This window comes from Adiantum capillus-veneris, chromosome 26, assembly GCF_014529385.1.
Source record: "Adiantum capillus-veneris isolate H3 chromosome 26, ASM1452938v2, whole genome shotgun sequence".
NCBI lineage: Eukaryota > Viridiplantae > Streptophyta > Polypodiopsida > Polypodiales > Pteridaceae > Adiantum > Adiantum capillus-veneris.
Genome location: NC_140956.1, coordinates 107,476,132 through 107,498,777, shown reverse-complemented (window position 1 = coordinate 107,498,777; position 22,646 = coordinate 107,476,132). Strand labels below are relative to the sequence as shown.

General features: G+C 44.4%; 1 protein-coding gene across 1 annotated transcript in view; it reads left to right on the top strand.

Annotated features, from left to right (window-relative positions):
• The first annotated feature begins 926 nt into the window (after positions 1–926).
• The window catches only part of LOC147423961 (uncharacterized), a 46,208-nt gene continuing 24,488 nt past the window's right edge, over positions 927–22,646 (top strand). The window contains exons 1-2 of the mRNA XM_086501702.1: positions 927–1,084; positions 1,265–1,623. Coding sequence (XP_086357828.1) covers positions 1,291–1,623 — 333 coding nt within the window. The 5' untranslated portion in view covers positions 927–1,084; positions 1,265–1,290. The remainder of the gene's footprint in view (positions 1,085–1,264; positions 1,624–22,646) is intronic.

Here is a 22,646-nt window from a genome sequence, read left to right as displayed (position 1 = left end):
CAAAAGAGCATTGCAATCAGGCCCACATCGTACTATCATACAAGGAGAAAGCGCACCACAAACAGAAAGCTGGCTATACCATAAGATAGGATAAGAATTTGATGGCCGAGAAGAGGGAGATAGTGCAATTTTAGCAAGTAAAAATCTACAGAGAAGCACTCATAACTCATTATGTACCAGACCTTACATAAAACATGAAATTTGATATGTTTCTCTTTATGCTTAATCAATATGCTACATCTCATGTACTTATCATAATGCGTGTTTTGTGTCTAGAAGGGAGAACATATATTCACAACACTGAACGTTTCAATTGCAAAAGCGCAACTCCAGTTGCACTACAATGCAAGGCTCGTTATCCGAATCCAATTCTCCATGACTATACGTTTGCTTGGCGCAACACATAAACGCTACGGGGCAGGTGCCGGCTTCCGTTTCTTATAATTTTTGGAGAGACCACAGTGCCAGCTCTCCACCATACTTTTGTATGGCACTTCTGCATGACGTGCACTATATACTTTGCAATTTCAATCTGTGACATTTCATTGTATGACATAATGTTTAACTATTCACATTCGTTTCTTGTAGCTCGACTCAAATATCGGCTTGTAGAGTGGATAATTGAAAAGCACCAGTACAACATTGCAGGTCAGTAAAGAACATTTCATGTTGTAGTTGATCATTAATGCTTTATCTATTTTCTTGTTTTCTCACCAGTACATGCTCAATCTCGATCACCATATCTATGTATGAAATAGATACAAACTTCTCTTCTCATAGATACTTGATGTCAATCTAGATATGTTTTGTATGTTCTATAGTGAAGCCCACCAAGCAAGACTAGTTTCAATGGTGATTTATTTCATGAATGTGACTTGAATTGAACGCTTCCCTGCAAAGTAATCATGGCACACTAGTTGTCTTTTGGGCCTTTGGATTTAGTCGGAGGAACTAACGACCGTTCCAAAAAAGGATCTCAATGTGAAAGCCATCACAGTACTTGACTACAAAGCAGGCGTGAATGAAGGCGAGTTTGAGCTCTGTTGGGACAAAGTCGAACTGCGCTCTAGGCTTGAAATTGCAGGTTTGTTCTTGATCCAGATTGTACGGTTCGACGAGAAGTGGGCTCCTAAAATGGAGATTTTCGGTGTCTTTCTGTGATATTTTTGTAAAGCAAGGTTTCGAGAGCGCCTGGACTTAGGTTAGGTGGGTTCAAGTTTGTTAGTTTCTACCGTCTGACGGAGTGCCATAACCTTTCATGCAGGTGTTTGTACGATTATCCTGCCAAACATGGATGTGAAATTAGATGGTGGTGCAGATGAGACCGCTACTCTGGAAAAACCATTGTTGTCTTCACACGAGACAGAAATTGAAGACAAACAAGGGGGTCAAAAACGATCAGTTTTCGGTGATATTGGCCTTTTCCCGTCAAGTGTCAAATATCTTGTCTGGAATGAATTCTGTGAGCGATTCTCGTTTTATGGCATGAAGACTATTCTTGCTCTCTTTTTACTGGAGAGGGTGCGTTTAAGCGAAATCCAGGCCACAGAGGTTGTCCATCTTTTTATTGTTGCTTGCTATGCCACACCATTGTTGGGAGCTCTTCTCAGTGATTGTTACCTGGTAAGCCAATTTAACTATGTATGAAACACACTTTTTCTGATATTGAAATCGCAATCGCAAGCAAGTGATTAACTTGTGACTTGAAGTTTGTGCACTCATATTTGAAATGGATTTCCTGATAGGTGGTTTGTACGTTGTGTCAATTGCTGTGTTCCCACAGTTGAGGAATAGATGGTTGAGTGGACAAGTAAGCACAGAAGTCGTCTATGGAAAAACAAGGAGATTGCACATATATACATCTTTACATTCATATGTGCATATAGATATACACCTTGCGCATTCCCCCCCCCCCCCCCCCCCCCCCCCCCCCCCCCCCCCCCCCCCCCCTCCCCCACCCAACACACACACACACACACACACACACACTTGGTCATAGCATCTGACCATGATTGCTAGTTCTAGTTACACTAGCTCAACCTATTGGTAATACTACCCAAACTAGGTATATAACTGATACTTTACCCAACACACTACTGGCAGTTAACTAGTAGCCTATTCTTAGCATAAAGTTCTCCACCTTGAAGTTTGAAATTACTAAACTAAGAGTTGAATTCCTTGTTGCTGGCGTACTATGCTGTCTTGGTTTGCTTAGTGGAAGGAGTATCTTTAATTGCTCCTTCTGGCATAAATCGATACAAGGTTTTTTATTCAATGTTTGTTACCACACTTATAAATTACCTCACAAGGTGATTCCAATTGGGTCCTTGATACCAACTATTACTTACACTGCTATCTTGGTTTGTATGGTGTAGTGTGAACCAATTTTTTAACACAGGCTCAATGGGAGCAATCCCTAAAATTATTTAACCCTTAAAGGAAGCTAAAAACTAGGTCTTCTTCCCTTCTGGCATAAAGCGTATACACTTTGTCGCGACGGGACTCTTCCCCTTTCACTCATGGTGCTTCACGACTCGTCTCGATCTGAGAATCGAGCTTGATGGCAGGTGGCTTGGCACAGACTTCGTGACATCCACCGCTTGGTATAATCATCTAGCCCTCCTATAAAGAAGGTCCTGTGACTAGGAGCTTGAATGGTGTGGCAGTACCTGGCTTACCCTTTGGGTATCAACTGTTGATATGCTCCTTGTTGACATATACCCATGCTTTGCCCCTGTATCAAGGTGAGGGGCTCTTCTCCCTTCACTTAGACTTGGGTTTCTTTTTGTCTTTTGCTTTTTAGCATACAAGATAAGCAATTATGATTTGGGTTTTTTTTGCATTGGGTTTTATATTGTCCCTTGCAACATTACAAACAACTTGTTATTGTAGATTTAAATGTACTGGTTAAAAGAGGAAAGAGGGAATAAGTTGACATTGGAATTATACGTAGCTATACACTTTGGAGATTTTCCTACTGACTTTACTTTGAAAATCTGAGATGTTTTGCTTGCCTCATGAATAAAGATACCTAGCCTATGCTAAGTAAATCCGACAGTCCTACTCTTTGAAAGTGATATATGCCTATAATTAGACTGATGAAATGGATTCCTAGTATTAGTTGAACTCTGGCCCTGTTTTGTGAGAAAGGCCTTTTTCAAGGTAAGTTGTTAAATTGAAGCTTGGACACAATGTAGGAAGCATTTGATTTTTTTTGCTGGTCTTTTTGACTTGAAAATACTAAATAAACTGGTTTTTTTTGGGCTCCAGTCCTTCTCACTTTACTTGAGAATTTACTCTATGCATTCTTTGAAGTAGTAGCCTATCATGTGTTTTTCTTAAATATGCTACCTATGGTGGGTATGGTGTTGAAAGCCTGGTGGCAATGCTGGTTATGTTGCCATAGAAGATATATAAACATTTTGGCTTTTGTATCAATCTGGATTTGATACTGATCTGGTTTTGATACGTGAACATACACACACACACAAATGAAATGTTATATTAATGTCTTCAAAAGACTATAGTGACCTATGAACCCGAAGTTACAATGTGGTGGATCTGAGACAAAGTCTGAGTAACAAATTAAAAATAAAAATACTATGTAATCCCACGTTGCTAGATGTGAATTAAGCAACTAGCTGGGATTGTGTAGGATATGAGTGGGGTGTGAAGCGAATGGGGGGCTAATGCAACACAATGTGGGTGTATCCTCAGAAAGAGCTAAATCACAGGAGATCCAACATCGGTCGCTGGTGGGTCTCATCAATCTCCTCCATGTTCAGTAGTCTGACCGGGTGTCGTGCATGTTGGGCCAAAGTGATCCGAATCCTTTGATGCAGCCTTCGTCGATGCTCTGTAGTCCTCCGCAGTCGTGGGCGTTTGGATCTCCCCAGCTTGGTCGCTCGGTCGATCAACGAGAGAGAGAGAGAGAGAGAGAGAGAGAGAGAGAGAGAGAGAGAGAGAGAGAGAGAGAGAGAGAGAGAGAGATCCGTTCCTTGAATCTCTGAGCATAGGCCGAGGCCTCATTGCTCCTCCGTGATGGAGTACTTGCAAAAGCACAAACACGAAACAAGAACGCGAATTGCGAATTCACGATTAATACCTATTGCTTCGGGTACGCGAAAGCAATCTCCGTGTATTGGCGCCTCTTGATCACTTGCAGATTCTCCACTGGTAATTCTCCTTGCTACTAGCGCTGGGATCTCTGTGTAATTGAGAGAGCGAGTGGGATGCTTTTTATAGGCTCGTGCACCCGGCAAGAGTAGCCGGTGCCTAGCTGGTTGGAATAGGGCAACATGTAGCGCTAGAAGGAGGTGGAGGTTGCGGGCTGTTTTTGATGACGTTGGGGGGGAGAGAGATCGTACGATTGTAGCCAGCATTGGTTATTTTATTAGTTCATACTTTTTTTTAAAAAAGTGGGCTGCCCACTTATTTAGTGGGTGGTCGGTCACTTTTTTTAAAAAATGTGAACCTGGACAAACCTCCATAAAACTCATCGAGTTGAAAATTTATGCTATGCAATCACATTTCAGGCGTCCTCGGATGCAGTTTTTAGGCATAGATGCAATGCAACCACAGATTCCTCGCGGGAAAACGTTTGCTTTTCCCGGAAAACACTTAAAAATATTCTGCTTTTCAGAAAAAGCTTCTCAAAACTCATCTTTATTCTTGTGCTTACGTCTTTACGCGTATTCCTTTTTCCAATTTGGGTTTCTTGCCAGACCAACGGAATATTCCCTTTTCGATGCTTTCATCACCATCACGTGACGCGTCAGGAATATCCGTTTTCCCGGTGTCTCCTACCGAACTAACGGTACAACCCCTTCGTGATGCTTAATGTCACCCATCATATGACACATCAGAGTTGTCCGTTCCTGATGGCTTTTCATAATCCCCGTAGATCTACAGTTTCTAATCTTACGGTTCAACTGCGCACATTCAAATATTCTAATTTTAACAAAAAGAAATTATTAAAAAAAAAGGAAAAATAGTCCATTTAGCAACATCCCTCTGGCTTCTAAGTAGTTGTCCTCAAATATAGTGCTTGTACATATCTTTCCAGAATGTCGGGATAAGATGCTAAGTCTTGCTCGGTCATCCATTGAGCATTTAGAGTAGAATAATTCTTGAACTTTACCAAATACTTCCGTGTAATCTTCCCGGACTTGAGTAGCCGCTTCTGATGATGAACGATCTGCGCTGGTTGGAGTATTTCTTCCGTTTTCTCAACCTCAGGAGGTTCCTCAACAATAGGCCGACTTAGAGTCAGTCCCACATCGGAGTGAACTAACATGGAAAGCATTGTGGATCTTCCAATTAGATGGTAGACCTAATTGGAATGTCACGTCGTTCACTTGGTCAATTATCTTAAACGGCCCATAATAACGATTAGAAAGTTTTACCACTTTCCCTTTATGAGTTGCTTGTTTCTTTAGTTTTGCCTTCTCAAACTTGAGTAAGACTATTTGACCGACTGTTAAGTCCATATTCCTTCTGTGCTTGTCCACAGCTTTCTTATGTTTTTCCTGAGAGCTCAAAATTGCTCTCTTAACTTGTCCGTATGTCGTGTTCAAATCTCAAACAAACTCATTTGCTACAAAATCATATCCTTAGTGACAAGGATCGGTGGAAGCAAAGGCTTACCATAAAGAATCTCAAAAGGTGCCTTCCCCGTAGACGAGTGTACGGTATTGTTATATGCGTACTCAACAAGGGGCAAATACTTCTCCCGGTCAGACTGTCTTTTTGACACATAAGATTTCAGCATATCCAATACTGTGGAATTAGCGATCTCACTTTGCCAATCCGTTTGAGGATGATATGCAGAAGAAAAATTCAACTTCGTGCCAAGGTTATCAAACAAGGCACACAAAAAGTTTCCTGTCATGCGAGGATCTCTATCACTCACAATAGACTTGGGCATTCCATGATGCTTAAAGATCTGTGCTAGAAAAAGCCTAGCCATATGATCCGCTTTGATAATTTTCTTGACTGGAATAAAGTGAGCTGCTTGCTAAATCTGTCCACAATGGTCCAGGTGGCATCATTCCTAGTTTGAGTCTTTAGGAGATCCATAATAAAATCCATGGCAATACTCTCCCAAGGTTGATCAAGCACAAGGAGAGGTTGGAGTAACCCAGGCGTCTTATGCTGATCGTACTTTATCTTCTGGCAAACTAAGCATTCCCGGACATATCGATCAATGTTTGCTGTAAGGCTTGGCCAAAAGAAATACCTTTCTAATGCTCAAGTCCTACAAGAATGCCCCAATGACCCGCATAAGGTGAAGCATGTGCTTCTTCCATGATTTTCTTTCTCAATGGTTCCGCCACGCAAATTGCTTGGTGGTGATAGAGGTAACCATCGCGAATAGAAAAGTGATATTCATTCTCTCTGTTTTGTAACTTACTTCAAATGGAGGAGAAGTCTGGATCGTTTGGATACAACTCTGAAAGTGATTTCAATTCTTGATGATACACATAAGTCTAGACAATGCGTTTGCAGCCACTTTCTTACTCCCAATCAATCGGGTAATTCTTCAGGTGTTTCGCCAATCTCGGGTCCCTAGAGTGCTTAATCAATCTGTTCACACATATGTCAATCTGCAGTTGACGTTTGTACTCCGTTCTGGCAAACTTGTCCGTCGATTTTTTTTTTGGCCCAAATCTTCATTCTTTTCTTCAATTCCCGCACCGGATTTTCAACTTTTCTTTGCCTTCCCACTGAGAGGTGTCATCTTTGTTAGATTCTTCACGAGAACCCATGTGTAATCTGGGATTCTTTATGGATTTATGCCCTGTTAGACAGAGCGATGGAGACGGAAGCGCGCCCGATGCGCGATATATGAAGGGTGGGAGTCGCTAATAAGTCCGGGCTCGGGACACGAGGATTCTTTCCCAAAAATTGTGCATGTTGCAAAAAGGATCGGATCCTCCGTAGAAGAAGAATCCTTCTGTGCTCTGATACCATTGTAACAAACTTTGGACACCCCAAGTCAAGATTCTACCGCGACACAATAGAGATTCACTTCAAAACTTGGCATATCCCCTTTCTTTCTCTTTGTTTAAATGCAATCTTACTAGTGCACCATGCAGCTTGTCATTGATTTAAGCATTTGGATGTCAGGTAGTGCCATTGATGTAAAGAAGAATAAAAGAGTTAAGGATCATCCATACTAAAACTTTCAACCAAGAATGGTTTTCATTCTTAAACAACAGTGCTAGAACATGCGTATGTCGTCACTAAACAATGGTCGCCAGTTAAGTGCTTGCCCTAGAATCTCTTGATGCTATCAAATTTTTGGTTATCCTGCCCCAAATCTTATGGCAGAGAATAGTTCTCTTGCTAGAAACTTTAATATAATCTCTCATACACACACATATCTGTATATATCTTGTTTTGATGGTGAATAGACATTGTATACATTGTAGAAAACAATTCACAAAAGACGACACGGCCCGACTAGATCCATGCCAAGAGGTATTGGCCCCTAAGATTGGCGCCCCTTTCGGTATTTATTTTTATATTAATCTGTGTGCAAAGTACAAAGAGCCCGCGGGTGCTCACTCTTAGACTCTGCGTCCAGATGCTCTGAGAAGTGAGCCCCTAAGGCCACTTATAAAGGTTTACAAGGGGTGCGAAAAGCAAAGCTCCGAAAGCTTTAAACTCAAAAGCAATAGTTCCCGAAAGAAATTGTTTCAAAAATTTGTAGTAAAAGCAGTCAGTGTTATATACAAAATTTTCGTTCAGTTGTCAGCGCAAAAAGCGGGCCTATCCATATAGCCTGCCACGTCAGCCTGCTAGTGGATATTTCGGGTTTCTGTACAACTACCACGTCAGTATGTGTTTGCGTCCGGTGTCACGTGACACATCCAACCCTATGTGTCCGTGGACAAGCTACAGCATGACCAGGGTTCAGTTCAGTCAAGTCAGTCTAGAATAGGAAGTGATCTGCCACTTTTGTGAGTCTGTTCGCAGACCGTGCATTACTAGACACTTAGATTAGATACATATCCTCTGGTTGCACATAGCATGATCATCAGCAGTACCATCAGAATCCATCAGGAGAATTTTCCAGTGCATTAAATCTATTTTCCCTATTTTTGATATTTTTCACTTATTTATTAAGTGACTTTTGTTGGAAACTAGGTAGGGCAATTTTGTTAAGATAATATATGAGCAAACCCCTAGGCTAGCACTATCTAGCAGAAGAAGAAGGGGAGCATCAGGCACTCAATGCAACAGGCCTCTGGAGAACCTTCTCAAGCAAGACAAGAACCACCCCTCAACCTGGCGTTTTTCCTCAGCCCCAAACGAGCGTTTTCAGCCCTTGAAAACCTCAGCCTTTCAGTGTTTTCAGCCTTGGAGAACTCAGCCCTTCAGCGCTTGTAAAGCCAGCAAGGTCAGCGATTTAACACCTGCAATTTAGCGTTTTAAGCAGCCCCAGACCAGCGTTTTTGTAGCAGCAAAACAGCCAGCCACATAGCGTTTTTCAGCAATGATTCCCCCTCAGCATGCCAGCGTTTTGCATCAACATATTCAGCGTGCATGGACAACAATAACCAGCGTTTTTTGCACAGTAGTAAAACAACAATCTCAGCATTAGGGACAACGTTTTTGCAATAGCAGATCGACCCGTCAACTTCGACAATTGCAGAGTCTCGTCCTCGTCGTCCACCCGTCGACATCAACATAGCCAGCATTTAGATTTGCATCAACCACTGAACCAGATTGTGCAATCAATAGTAGACCACTCTCGCCTACGAGAGTGGGGCCCTTGGAGGAGGGTTTTACAACGTCTTTGGTGTTGTATTCTCTTCTCTCTATCTCTCAGTCTCATGCACTTCCATTCACAGTGTCTATCCACTTTGTTTGTGATCACTTGCACTCTCTCATAAAGAATGGAAGGCTCTCCCTTTTGTAAGTAAAAGGAACCTTGAGCACAGTTCGGAGTACTCGTGCTGAGCAAAGTTCAACATTCATTCCGCTGCACCTTACATTGGTATCAGAGCTTTGGCAGTGTTCTGTATTACTCAAGGAAAGAACCACAAGAACCACATTTTTTTTTGCTTGTTGCGGTCGCACGTAACCCAAGTCCTCTTGGGCGTGTCGATTCCTAGTCTTGTTTTTGAAGAGTGACAGGAAATTTAAGAAAGAAGGGCTTGTCCAACCTCCCTTGTTCTCTTTTCACTCATTGAGGGCAGATTGTGCACTTAGCGGCCGGTCAATCGACGTGAGGTGGGAAAAAGCAACCTTGGTGTGAGCGCAAGGCCGCCAAGGGGTGCACCCGCGGAAAAGAGCAGAACTCGGGTCAAGAGAAGATCCTTCTCTAACACAAATTGCAAGCGAAAGAAGAACCCAAGAACCTCAAGACCCGCAAGAACCTCAAGAACTCAAGAACCCCAAGAACCAAGACCCACACGAACCAAAGTTCATCGTGAACTTAAGAACCCAAGACCACAAGTATCCAAAAGAACCCACGACTTTAGTGGATGGTCATCACTCGAAGCGGAATGGATACTTCTCTTGGAGGTGATGAGCTTGAGAGAGGCGAAGAAGAATTTTCCCCACCAGGAGGTTTTTCCGACACTCCCCCTTTCCCATCTACGCCAAGGATTGCACTAACTCCTATGGAGGCTTTCGACAAGATGATATTGGACAGGAAGTTAGGGCGCGAAGCAAGAGAAGCAGAAAGAAAGGCAGAACACAAAGAAAGAATGGCAGCCATAGAGCGTAAATACACAGAAAGAATGGCAGCCATAGATCGTGAGCGCGAAGTACGAGAAGCAGAATTTGATCGTGAGAACAAAGCAAGACAGGCAATGAACGACCGACACATGAAAGAGATGTTGCGACTCTTTTCTCAAGTGCAGGCACAGATGCAAGAGAGTCAGAAACAATAGACTCTCTCTGTCTCTTCTTCTTCCAAGCATGACACACATGATTTGCATGATTATGATAAGCATGATGATTTGGATGGTAAGGACAAGCATGATGATTTGCATGATGATCAAGATGTGATTTCTCACAAGCATGATGATGTGCATGAAGATGATGTGATTGTTCACAAGGATGATGTGTTAGTTGCTACTTTCTCTAGTGAAGCTAACCTCATTGCATATTTGATCAATCACGAAGAACCGATCTTGGCTCTCGAGTCGAGGTCCAAAGAACCCCCACAGGAAGATTCGACCAATCAAGAAGAACTGATCTTGGCTCTCGAGCCTAGGTCCAAAGAACCCCCATAGGAAGTACTATGTGTTCGAATGATTAGTCAGCAGGCATTGTTCGAGTGTTTCATTCATGATCGTTTCCTGTATTTTAGTCAACGTCTTTATGTGATCCCTTTTCATAGGCATGCCATATTGTACGTTGAGCACGTTTCGCTCATGGATGAGCACGGATGTATGCGGATTATTCATGAAAAGCTGAAATTACGCGTTCAAGGAAGTCACCTCCCATGTCTCTTCCTTGGCATGACACATTCGTAGAAAGAGCACAAGAAAGTATGAGCACCAAGCATGGGCATTTCCGGTGTGAATTGCAATAGTTGATTGCTTTAGATAAGAAAGACAAGATTCGATCTCATTGTTTGCGTGTGTGTGGTGAACGGTTTAGCACTCCGTCTATTTGTTCATCTACATTGCATGCACAGTCTTTAGAGAAGAAATTTTTTCCAATCACTTTACATGGAATGGGTATGTTCATGTTTTTGTGTTGGAAGTGGTTTCATGAATTTTCAGCCTCGGAGATTCTTGAAGAAGGTAGACGCATGACTAGAAACGAAGTTGAAGCATTGAAGGAGACTCAAAAGACTTTGTGTCGCTTTCGGCACGACCCAAAGAAGCAAGCGTTGCAGACCTTTATGAAGTTCAAGTATCGCATGATCCACGCATCAAAGTGGGCCGGCGAAGAGTCCTTCCCAGGATTCCAGACGCTGTTGGCGATCTGCCTCGACGTGTCACGTGACACATCCAGCCCTATGTGTCCGTGGACAAGCTACAGCATGATCAGGGTTCAGTTGGTTCGGTCGGTCCAGTCAAGTCTAGATTTAGAAGTGATCTGGCACTTTTGTGAGTCTATTCATAGACCGTGCATGCCCAGTCACTTAGCATAGATGCATATCCTCTGGTTGCACACAGCATGATCATCAGTATTCCCTTCAGAATCCATCAGATTCAGTCAGGGGAATTTTTCAGTACATTTAGCCTATTTTCCCTATTTTTGGTATTTTTCACTTATTATTTTTAAGTGACTTTCCAACAAAAGAAGGTAGGGCAATTTTGCTAAGTTAATATATAAGCAAACCCAAGTTAGCACTTTCTGGCAGAAGAGGCAGTAGGAGCTTCCTGCTCAACAGGCACCTTCTCAGCAAGAACCCCCGCAGAACCCCGGGCGTTTGCAGATTCCCTCATCGCCATAGAGTCTTCCCCCTTGGCATTTTCAGCCCTATTGATCGCCATAGACACATCAGCCCAGCATTTTCAGTTTGCATCATCAACAACATACCTAGCGTTGCAGATTCTCTCATCGCCAGCACCTCCAATTGCTAGCGTTTTCAGATTTCAGCCTTAAAGTCCATCGGCGATTCCAGCCAGCCTAGCGTTTTTGCTAGCTCAGCAAGCAGATCAGCGTTTTTGGTTTTCAGCCCATTGCCACATCAGAACAGCAGCGTTTTCAGCCTATGGGACAGCAGCAGAATCAGCCCTAATTGGTTGCAGAAGAACCCCCATTTTCAGCTTAGAAAATGCAGCCAAAACAGTTATTTTCAGCCACTGAAACAGTCCCGAAATTCAGCAGGTAGAAGACCACAGATTTCAGCCCTAAAGTCGTCGTCGTCATTCCCGTCGTCGTCACCAACATAGTCCCAGGTTGCATGAGTCCATTGCATCATCATTGTACCACTTTGTGCAATCATAAGTAGACCACTCTCACCGACGAGAGTGGGGCCTTCGGAGGAGGGTTTTACAATGTCTCTGGTGTAACAAACTTGGACACTCCAAGTCAATAATCAACCGCGACAACACCAAATGAGCACTTCAAACAATTCTCAGATCACAATAGATTTGCACTGGCCCGGCGGAGTTCCGTGCCTAGAGATATTGGCCCCAAAGACTGGCGCCCCTTTCGGTATTTCTTTTTATATTAATCAGTTCAAAGTACAAGAGAGTGGGTTGGGATTCACTCTCAGACTCTGCGTCCAGATGCTCTGAGAAGTGAGGCCCTCACCACTAATTTAAAGGTTACAAGGGATGCCCAAAAGCAAAGCCCCAAAAGCTTCAAATCAAAAGCAACTGCTCTCTCTCTCTCTCTCTCTCTCTCTCTCTCTCACAGAGAGTCAAAACTTGAAAGCAAAAGCATTCTCTCTCTCTTTCTCATTGCGTAGAGAAAAAGCAAGATTTGCGTTGCGCATCATTTTTTATTTTTTATTTTTTTAAAAAATGAATAAAAAATGAGTCTCTGCGATTTTCAAAAATTAGGGTTTTTGGCAAAAATTAGGGTTTGCAGGATTTTTAGGGTTTCTGGCAGAAATTAGGATTTTGGCTATCCGTAGCCACGTCATCACTTTGTGACATACCCCCTCTTGAAAGCATTGTAATCGACCGCGATTACGCTTGCAAAACCGACAAAAGCCATAAACCGTCTTAGCAAACACTGATTGTTAGTACCTACATACTAGGAACACACATCTAGCACATGTACAAAATCGACAGTCACATCACACGACATCATAGGACATCACCAGACATCACAGGACAAAACATGACATTCAACATTCATTTTGATCTTAGAGCATGATTTATCGGCAATGTAGCTAGCAATCACATCTAGGCATAGTCACAAGGGACGCATTCCGGGACGGGGGAACGGGGGACGGGGCTGAAATGGATTTTTAGTGTAAAAAAGAGAGCGGGACGGCAAGTGGAGACGGAAAAGTGGGGACGGGAAGCCCGAAAAAGGGCGTCCCCTGTTACTATGCATCTAGGTCCAATCGGGACCTCATCGATGTCTGATTGACTAACCCCTATTGCAACCATGTCTATTCGAGATCAAGTAGACCAAAATGCTGCAGTCATTTCGGCTATCAGTTCCTGCACTCAAAAGAAGTCAAGAACAAATCAGTATCATTATCAGGAATTCCATTTCATAAAGTCATCCAGCAGAATACTGTCAGCTATCAGTATCCGTGAAGCTCAAAGAGACATCAGTGACTTTAGTATCAAAATCGAGGCATCTGTTGACAAGGGAGCGGAGTGACTCCCCTCTTGTGCATCCCACTGCACCAGATCTCCGGCCAAGCTGAATTCTCGGTTTCGTTTGGAGTAGACTATGCTAAACCAAAACATCGAGGTAAAGTTTCACAATCCGAGGAGTATCTGCTAGGTCTTCCTTCTCCTCCATCCACTTCGCATCAAATGCAGGAAAGTTCTTGAACTTAACCAAGAACCGCTTTCAGACTTTACCTTTCTTCGTATCGTTATGTGCCAAAATCTGTTCAGGAACAAGGATCTCCTCGTTTTCTTCCACTTAGGGTTGCTCATCAGGCTCCCCATCATCACGCACATCACCCTTAATAGGTTTCAAGAGACTCACATGTAATGCATTGTGAATCCTCCAAGTATCTGGCAGTTTCAATCGGAAGGAGACATCATTTACTTTTCAGTAATCTGGAAAGGTCCGTAATATCGCATACTAAGCTTTGGGAAAAAAGCCTCTCCTTTCCCTTTTTCTTTCGTAGGCGTGCCTTCTCAAAACGTAAGAGCACCCAATCATCCTCCTTCAATTTCAAGTTGCGACGATGACGATCCGCTGCCTTTTTCTGTCGTTCTTGAGACTCTTGCAAAGTCTCGCGAACCTTGGCAAAAGCCGTATCCAAATCTCGCGAATATTCATCCGCTTCAAATATCTAATCTTTCGTGCTCAGGAAGGATGGAACCTTCGCAGCACTTTCAACAATCTCACATGGCGTCTTCCCCGTCGAAGAGTGTATCGTGTTATTGTAGGCAAATTCCACCAAAGGTAAGTTCTTTTCCCATTGAGTCTTCTGATCCGAGATACAAGACTTCAATAAATCTAAAATCACTGAATTGGCAATCTCAAATTGCTCGTCAGTCTGCAAGTGGAACGATGACGAGAACTGCAACTGCGTGCCAATGTTCTCCCAAGTTGCCTTCTAAAACAAACTCATAAATCTGGGGTCTCTGTCGGAGACAATCGTCTCAGACGTGCTATGTAATCGGAAAATCATTGTGATCATTCTGTGTTCTCGGGAGATGAAAAATGAAATCCATTTCAATACTTTTCCAGGGGCGGGTGGGTATGGGTAAAGGCTTTAACAATCCCTGTGCCTTATGCCTGTCAAAATTTGACCTTTTGGTATACTAAGCAACTGCGCACAAACTCTTCCACATCCTTTTTGAGTCTCGGCCCAAAGAAGTATCTCTCTCTACCCCCTTCATGGTGGTAGCAATGCCGCGGTGACTCGTAAAAGGTGGACAGTGCCATTCAGTCAATAACCTTTTCCCTCAACGGTTGTGTAACGCACAACATAGTCTTTTTCATCAAGTAGCCTTCCCGAAGGGAGTATCCAGCTACTGTCTCCCCATCCCATATCCGTGTGAAAATATCTGCAAAATCTGTATCTGTGGCATACTGATCGACCATATCCTCGAAGCTCCTATGATGTATCGCGGAAATAGCCAAATCCAACGGCTTCCGAGACAAAGCATCTGCCACCACATTCTTCTGCCCCTGCACATGGACAATCTGGAAGTGAAACTGTGACAAGATGTTCGCCAACCGCATCTGCTTTTCCGAAAGCTGCTTCTGTGACAAGAAGTAGCGCAAACTCCGACAAGAATTGGGCATGAAGATGGCTGACTACAAAGAAAACTTCCTGCAGCTATCTGAAGATGGATTTGTGATTCGCCCGAGCTACATGGATACCCACCTGTCTCATGGTTTGAGATGTGCTATTGGTCAGATTCGTACATCCTCACACCAGCTGGAAATTGAATTTGGCAGATTTAGGGGAATCCCACCTGAGAGCAGAATTTGCAAGTTATGCGGAATGGGCCGGAGACAGAATTACACTACATATGCCATTGCACCGTATACTATGAGATACGTGGGCGTTTCTATTGCCTATTTAAAGGAGGCTTTGGACCTCTAGATAGAGTCATGCAATACCAAGATCAAAGATGCTTAGGCTTGTACCTACTGGAACTACATTAGCACAGGGATAATCTAATGAGAAGACAAAGAGCACTACAGCCTCAGAGGCAGATCACAGATTTCTTCGAATCGAGAGAAGCAGGAGTGGAAGGAGAAGCAAGAGGCCAGCAGCCAGCACAAAGGAGTACCCACATTCATACCAAAGGCACCCTCATTGACAGGGCGATTGAGCTTAGGAAATCGAGACGACCACAATCGAGATGCAGAAGCACACTTCACCGGAGGAGACTACAACAAAGGATTAGAAGCATTCTAGCCAGACACCAAGAATGCTCCTAAGAAGTTTATTTGATACTTTGTATTTAGTTTTTCACATTTATTTTCACACTTTAACACTTTTCACACTTAGTACTTTAGTACTAAGGTACCCAAACATTGTAACAGATTCACCACTTTTGTATCAGTTTGGTCTCATAGGTCATTCTGGCCTTTTGGAGACGTTAATATAACATTTCGTTTCATCTCTCTCTCTCTCTCTCTTTCTCTCTCTCTCTCTCTCTCTCTCTCTCTCTCTCTCTCTCGGCAAAAACAGGGCTGTATTCTGTGTACATAGGTAATGTGCAATGGAAGTGAATGATGGTGTATGGCTCAAGATGAGTGATCGGTGGGTGCTCAAGGTTCCTTTTATTGATGGGAAGGGAGAGCCTTCCTTGACTTAATGAGAATGTGCAATGACCAAAACAAGAGAGTGGAATGCAAATTGAGAGAGAGAGAGAGCAGAGAGAGAGAGAGAGAGAGAGAGAGAGAGAGAGAGAGAGAGAGAGAGAGAGAGAGAGAGAGAGAGAGAGAGAGAGAGAGAGAGAGAGAAATGAAATGAAATGAAATGATATATTAACGTCTTCAAAAGGCCAAAATGACCTATGAGACCATCAGATACAAAGTGGTGAATCTAATACAATGTCAGAAGTACAAGTACAAAAAATACTGACTGTAAAAATGAAAAAATTGAAAATGAAATGTGAAATGTGAAAATGTAGAATAGGCCCTCAATGACACTCTGGGTGTCGTACTAGAATGCCTCTGATCCTCTGCTGGAGTCTCCGTCAATGGAGTGTGCTCCTGTGTCTCGGTCGTGGTCGTCTCGATCTCCCGAGCTCAGTCGCCCTGTCAATGAGGGTGCCTCTGGTATTAATGTGGGTACCACCCTGTGCTGGTGGTTGGTCTCTTGGCTCCCTCGATCCAAAGAAGTCTGTGATCTGTCTCTGTGACTGTCGTACTCCATGTCTCCTCAGCAGACTATCTCTATGTCGATGTAGCTCAAGTAGATATAAGCCAAGGCATCTCTGATCCTGATACCTCATGACTCTATCTAGGGGTCCAAAACCCTCCCTGAATAAGCAATGGAAGCGCCCTCGTATCTCATAATACACAGTGCAGTGGCATATGTAGTGTAGCTCTGTCTCTGGCTCTCTATCGCATAGTTGGCATATCCTAGACTCCGGTGGTATCCCTCTGAATCTACCTGTCTCAATCTCCAGCTGGTGTGAGGATGTGAATCTGACCAATAGCACATCGCAGACCATGAGACAAATGAGTGTCCATGTAGCTCGAACGAATCACAAACCCATCTCTTGAAAGTTGGAGAAGATACTCTTTGTAGAAAGCCATCTTCGTGCCCAACTCCTGCATCGGCTCTACCCATGTCCTCCTGGTGTCCAACTGTATAAGATCCCGACGAATGAGTCTAGTGATCTCCGTCCGTGTGACTGGCACGGAGGGTGCATCCAGGGAGTACTGAAAAGGAGGCAATGTATCCATGCTCAAACCATGCCTCTGAAACCATGAGGTCATCTGCGCATACCAACATGATGCGTCTCCCTGCATTGCTAATTGTCTAGAGGACTCGAGTCAATCTAGTATATCTGCCTCTATGTGTATCCCATAGACTGTGCATAAAGGACACTGATCTGGTAAGAGCCTCAATCTCTATAGGAGGGGCGGCTACCTCCGCTCGAATAATTGCATGTGGTATGGAGGCCTTGGCTCTAATCATCCGGGATATCATAAATACCAAGGGACTCTCCATGCTCCTCCAACTCTCATGATTCACAGATGGTCCCCAAACCTGGACCCCATAAAGCATAGCTGAAGCAACCAAAGTATCAAAGAGCCATATCTTTGTTCGTGGTTCTTGAAACTGAACCTGCGAACACATCCTCTCTAGCCCTCCCAATGCCGCATAGGCTCTGGACAGTCTATTCTCTGCTGCTCTCCTCAGAGTAAACCTCGGTCCCGTGAATACCACCCCCAGATATGTATATTCATCTGTGTACTCCACAGTGTCCTGACCATATACGAGTGTAGGTGCCGATCTCTTGACCCACTGTGGTGTGGTGTTAAACACCGTAACCTTGGTTTTACCAAGGTTCACACACAATCCACTATCCTCTGCAAAGTTGTGCAATGCATCCAACTGTCTCTGTATGCCCTCTGGTGACTCTGATATCAACACAATATCATCAGCATATAATAATAAAGGGATCCATGTCCCTGCCAGCTGAGCGCCTCTGTCGCCCTCTCTGTCAATGTAGTCAGAGACCCCATCTACATACATACCAAAAAGTGTAGGGGACAAAGGACACCCCTGTTTCACTCCAATAGTGGAATGAACAATGTCAGAAATCCCCTCAAGAGTGCGTACTTGACCAGTCACTGAGCCGTATAAAGCCATGATCCCCCATATGATCTCTGTGGGTACTCCCAACTTCAGTAGCCTGCGCATCAATCTGGCCCTCGACACTGTGTCAAATGCTTTGCGGAAGTCCACAAAGCAACATTACATCCGTCTCCCATGTGCCCGACCCTCCTCAATAATGGCTCTGAGTGTAAGAATATGGTCCAAAGTGGAGAAACCCCTCCTGAATCCAGCCTGTCCTACTGCTCGTATGCCCTCATTTTCTGCCCATTTACTCAGCTGCTGTTCAAGAATGGATGCATACAACCGTGCCAATGTGTGCCCTATCATAATAGTACGGTAGTTCCCTGGCACCGTGGGGTCCCCTGCCTTGAAGAGAGGTACAATAGTAGATAATCTCCAAGACTCGGGTAGTCCCTCACACATGACACGGTTAAACAACCGCGCAAGAACCTCTGACAGTAAATCTCTAGCATGTATCAAGTGCTCTGCCACCAAACCATCATGATCATATGCTCTCCTAGTCCTCATCCTGTCAATGGCGTTCTTCACCATCTCAATGGTAAAGAAGGTACTAGTGGGTGGACATGGCTCTAGAGGGTCTGGTAGTAGTGGTTGCCCAGGTACTGTATATAATGATGCTGCATACTGACCCCAAATCTCGGGAGAGGTAATCACTGGAGGAGGTGAGTGCTCATGGAAGAGACGCCAAGCCTCACCTGAGTCTCGACTCAGAAAGAGCTGATACAAATCACGTTCCATCTAGGCTAAAATGGCCCCGTTTCTTCCGTCGCACTAAACGCCGGAGGGCAATCCGAGACTGTCTATATGTAATGACTCCAAGTATAAGCTCTCTCTGAATCTGAACTCTCGTCTCTCTGCACTCCTCATCATACCAACTATTCTGAGGCATGTTCCCAGAACGTCTTCTCTGATCTGGTTGAGTGTGTGGGTATGCCTCTATTGCTGCCCCATGCAAGATCTCCGTCAATAGAGTGGTGATCTCCTCCACGGCATATACAGGCTCGATTGTCCACATCCGCCTGTAAATCTCCTCCACATAAACTGAGTCCGTCTCTGGTGTAAAAGTATACCGTGTGTGTGCAATCCTCCGTGGTGTCTGAGAAGCACTATACTGGAAAGAGACTAAAAAAGTCAGGAGAGCATGGTCCACTGCTACTCCAACAGGTCTAGGTCCCACATTGAGATCCTGAATACTGGAGATGAAGCTCGGTGAAGTCATGACATAGTCCACTGTATTGGCCCCATGTCTATGTGGAAAGCATGTGAATCCCCCAGACGAAGGAAAAATCTCTAGACCATTAAGTATGGCCAAACCATGCGTAGTCGTCATCTCCATGAGATATCTCCCATACTCTGTGTGCTCTCTATCCTGTGAGTGTCTATCAAGCCCCATCTCCGATATATCCATCTCTCTAAGCATCTCCTCCGAGGTATCATAAAATACCATTTGGGAGTTGGCCGTCCTGGCATTAAAGTCTCCCAAGAGAATGATATCTCCATCTCTAGAGAACTCCCATATGTCATCATCAAGTATAGAGAAATGGGATTGCCCTCTAGGTGAGGTATAGACTGATGTGCTAGGGGGAAAGTAACATATAGCAATGTATAAGAATCTGCCCGTCTCAGCTCTCAGTCTCACCCACATGTATCTTGCTCGGTCATCTCTCCGGACAATCTGTAATAGCGGCTGCAACTCCTCCTTGAATAAGACTGCTACCCCTCCCGAACCTCGACTCCCATGCTGGGATCTAGTGTCTGGCCGACAAGCTGTCTCCCATGAATAACCAGTCACACTTGGCATCAACTGTCCAGATTTCTGATGTGTCTCTGAGTAAAAGACAATGTCTCTATCTCTGAAGCTATCCTCAAAGGCACCCACATCCAGCTTATATGATCCATTACAATTCCATGCAGCCATCCGGAGTGTGGTCCCATATGTCTCGCACCGTCATGTTGTGCGTCTTTCCAAAGCCACTACTTTCCCTCCTCTATAAAAGGCAATTTTTCCCTTCTCCCTTGCTGCCTTGATCTCTGGCATCAACTCTTGTATATGTGCTATTTGTGCTAAAGTAAGGTCATCCCCCATAAATATCCAAGTTTTCTTTAGTGCTGGTCTCTTCTTCGGGAATTCCTTCCTTGTTTCCAAAGTCGGGAAACGCAAAATAAGTGCTCTCTCTTTGACGTTTCCCTTCTCATCCACTCCCTTCTTTCCTACTCTCCAAGCACCTGTGTGCATAGGTTCCAGGATGCCCATGCGCTGCAAGAGTTCCTTCACTTCTTCTTCTACATTTTCGGTGTCTTTGATACCAGTAATACGCACATGAAGGGCTCTATTCCTCCTCTTTTGTTCCTCCTCAATCGTCATATTGATGATGGTAGAAGTCTGTGCGGCTTCTGGCATCCAGGCCTTCCCTTTCTTTGCACCTTCAATCCATTTTTCTGTTTCGTTCAACCTTCTCCTGTGTTTTAAAAAGGCGCTCCGCCCATGAGGAAGCCTCTTTCGAGTTTTGTTCTTCCCCTTCGCGCAGAGTATGCTCCTTAATTTCTTCAAGTTCCTTTAACATCGAGGGCTGACTTCCCCCCTCCATTTTGGGCATAATTTTGCAAGCTGCAAGTTCCCCTTTAAGCTCTTCAATCACTGCATCCTTTTCCTTCATGCACTTTTCCACATTGGTTTTCCAAGATTCAAAGCTCGCAATTGCCTCATCCAACTTTTTCTGCATAATACATTCCATTACATACACTTATGCCCGCATTAGAGCCTGCATCTCCCCTTTCACAGATAGATACACCTCATCATGCTTACCAAGCATCGCTTTATCCAATTCTTTCCTCATATCTGCATACATAGAATTCTTATAACTCTCTGCGTTTGCGTACATCTCCTTCCTGAAGTCATCTCTCATAAAGCTGAGCTCAAATTTAATCATCACTTGAACCCTCTCCATCATTAAATCATCTTGGACTCTGACGGTTTTCCCTGCCCGTAGAGAGCTTGGCGAGAGTATACTATCTCTGTTTCTTCGCTTGAAAGTCACTTTCATTTTTTGTGGGGTGGTGAAGCCACTTGCATCACCATCCTCGGCTGGTTGGCCCTCGCCCTAGCTGACTACTCGCCCTGGCTGGCTGCTCACCCTCGCCCTCGTCCTCGCCCTCGCCCTGGCTGGCTGACTACTCACCCTCACCCTAGCTGCTCGCCCTCGCCCTAGCTGGGAGGGGTGCAGCCGAGATGGTGCAGGCAGCAGGGTGCAGCCCAGGTGGCGCGGCCAACACACAGAGAGAGAGAGAGAGAGAGAGAGAGAGAGAGAGAGAGAGAGAGAGACGACACCAGATGGGGTCCCAAACCCCCCTCCAAGGGCCCCCCTCTATTGCTAGAGAGGTATTTGCTTTAATTGCACAAGTCTCGTACAATTCTTCTAGATGTTGTGGTACTTGACGATGATAATGTTGACGACGACGATGACGATGACGATAACAATGACGATGTCGACGACGACGACGTGTCAATGCTGAAATCTGAAAATGCTAGGTACTTCTGCAGTGGATCTGCTACTGTGGCGGTTCTACGGGGCTGATCTGCACAACAGCCGAGGCAAGCAAGGGCTGAGATGCAAAAACACTGGCTGATCTGGCTGAATCTGCAAAACGCTGGCTGATGTCTACTGAAACTGAAAATGCTAGGCTAATTTGGGTGTTGATGGGAAACCCGGCAAGGATCTACAACCAGATGGTGCGGGTACTTGTGAGGATTAGGGCTGCTGCTGTCCAAGGCTGAAAACGCTGTTGCTGGTCTGTAAAAACACTAAGACTTGCTAAAAACGCTAGGCTGAACTGTCACAAACTGAGGATGTGGCAGTGCCCGGATGTAAGGTGCAGCGGAATAAATGTTAAACTTTGCTCAAGATGAGTGCTCCGAACTGTGCTCAAGGTTCCTTTTGCTTACGGAAGGGAGAGCCTTCCGTTCTTTATGAGAGAGTGCAAGTGATCACGAACAAAGTGGATAGACACTGTGAATGGAAGTGCATGAGACTGAGAGATAGAGAGAGAAGAAAATACGACACCAGAGACGTTGTAAAACCCTCCTCCAAGGGCCCCACTCTCGTCGGCGAGAGTGGTCTACTATTGATTGCACAATCTGGTACAGTGGCTGATGCAAAATCTAAATGCTGGCTATGCCTGAAAAACTGAGTGCTCGGCGAATCTGCAATTGTCGAAGTTGACGGGTCGGTCTGCTATTGCAAAAACGTTGTCCCTAATGCTGAGATTGCTGTTTTACTGCTGTGCAAAAAACGCTGGTTATTGCTGTCCATGCACGCTGAATATGCTGATGCAAAACGCTGGCATGCTGAGAGGGAATCGTTGCTGAAAAACGCTATGTGGCTGGCTGTTTTGCTGCTACAAAAACGTTGGTCTGGGGCTGCTAAAAACGCTAAATTGCTGGTGTTAAATCGCTGATCTTGCTGGCTTTACAAGCGCTGAAGGGCTGAGTTCTCCAAGGCTGAAAACGCTGAGGTTTTCAAGGGCTGAAAACGCTCGTCTGGGGCTTGAGGAAAAACGCCAGGTTGAGGGGTGGTTCTTGTCTTGCTTGAGAAGGTTCTTCAGAGGCCTATTGCACTGAGTGCCTGATGTTCTCCTTCTTCTGCTAGATAGTGCTAGGCTAGGTTTGCTTATATATTATCTTAGCAAAATTGCCAACCTAGTTTCCAACAAAAGTCACTTAATAAATAAGTACAAAATGTCAAAAATAGGG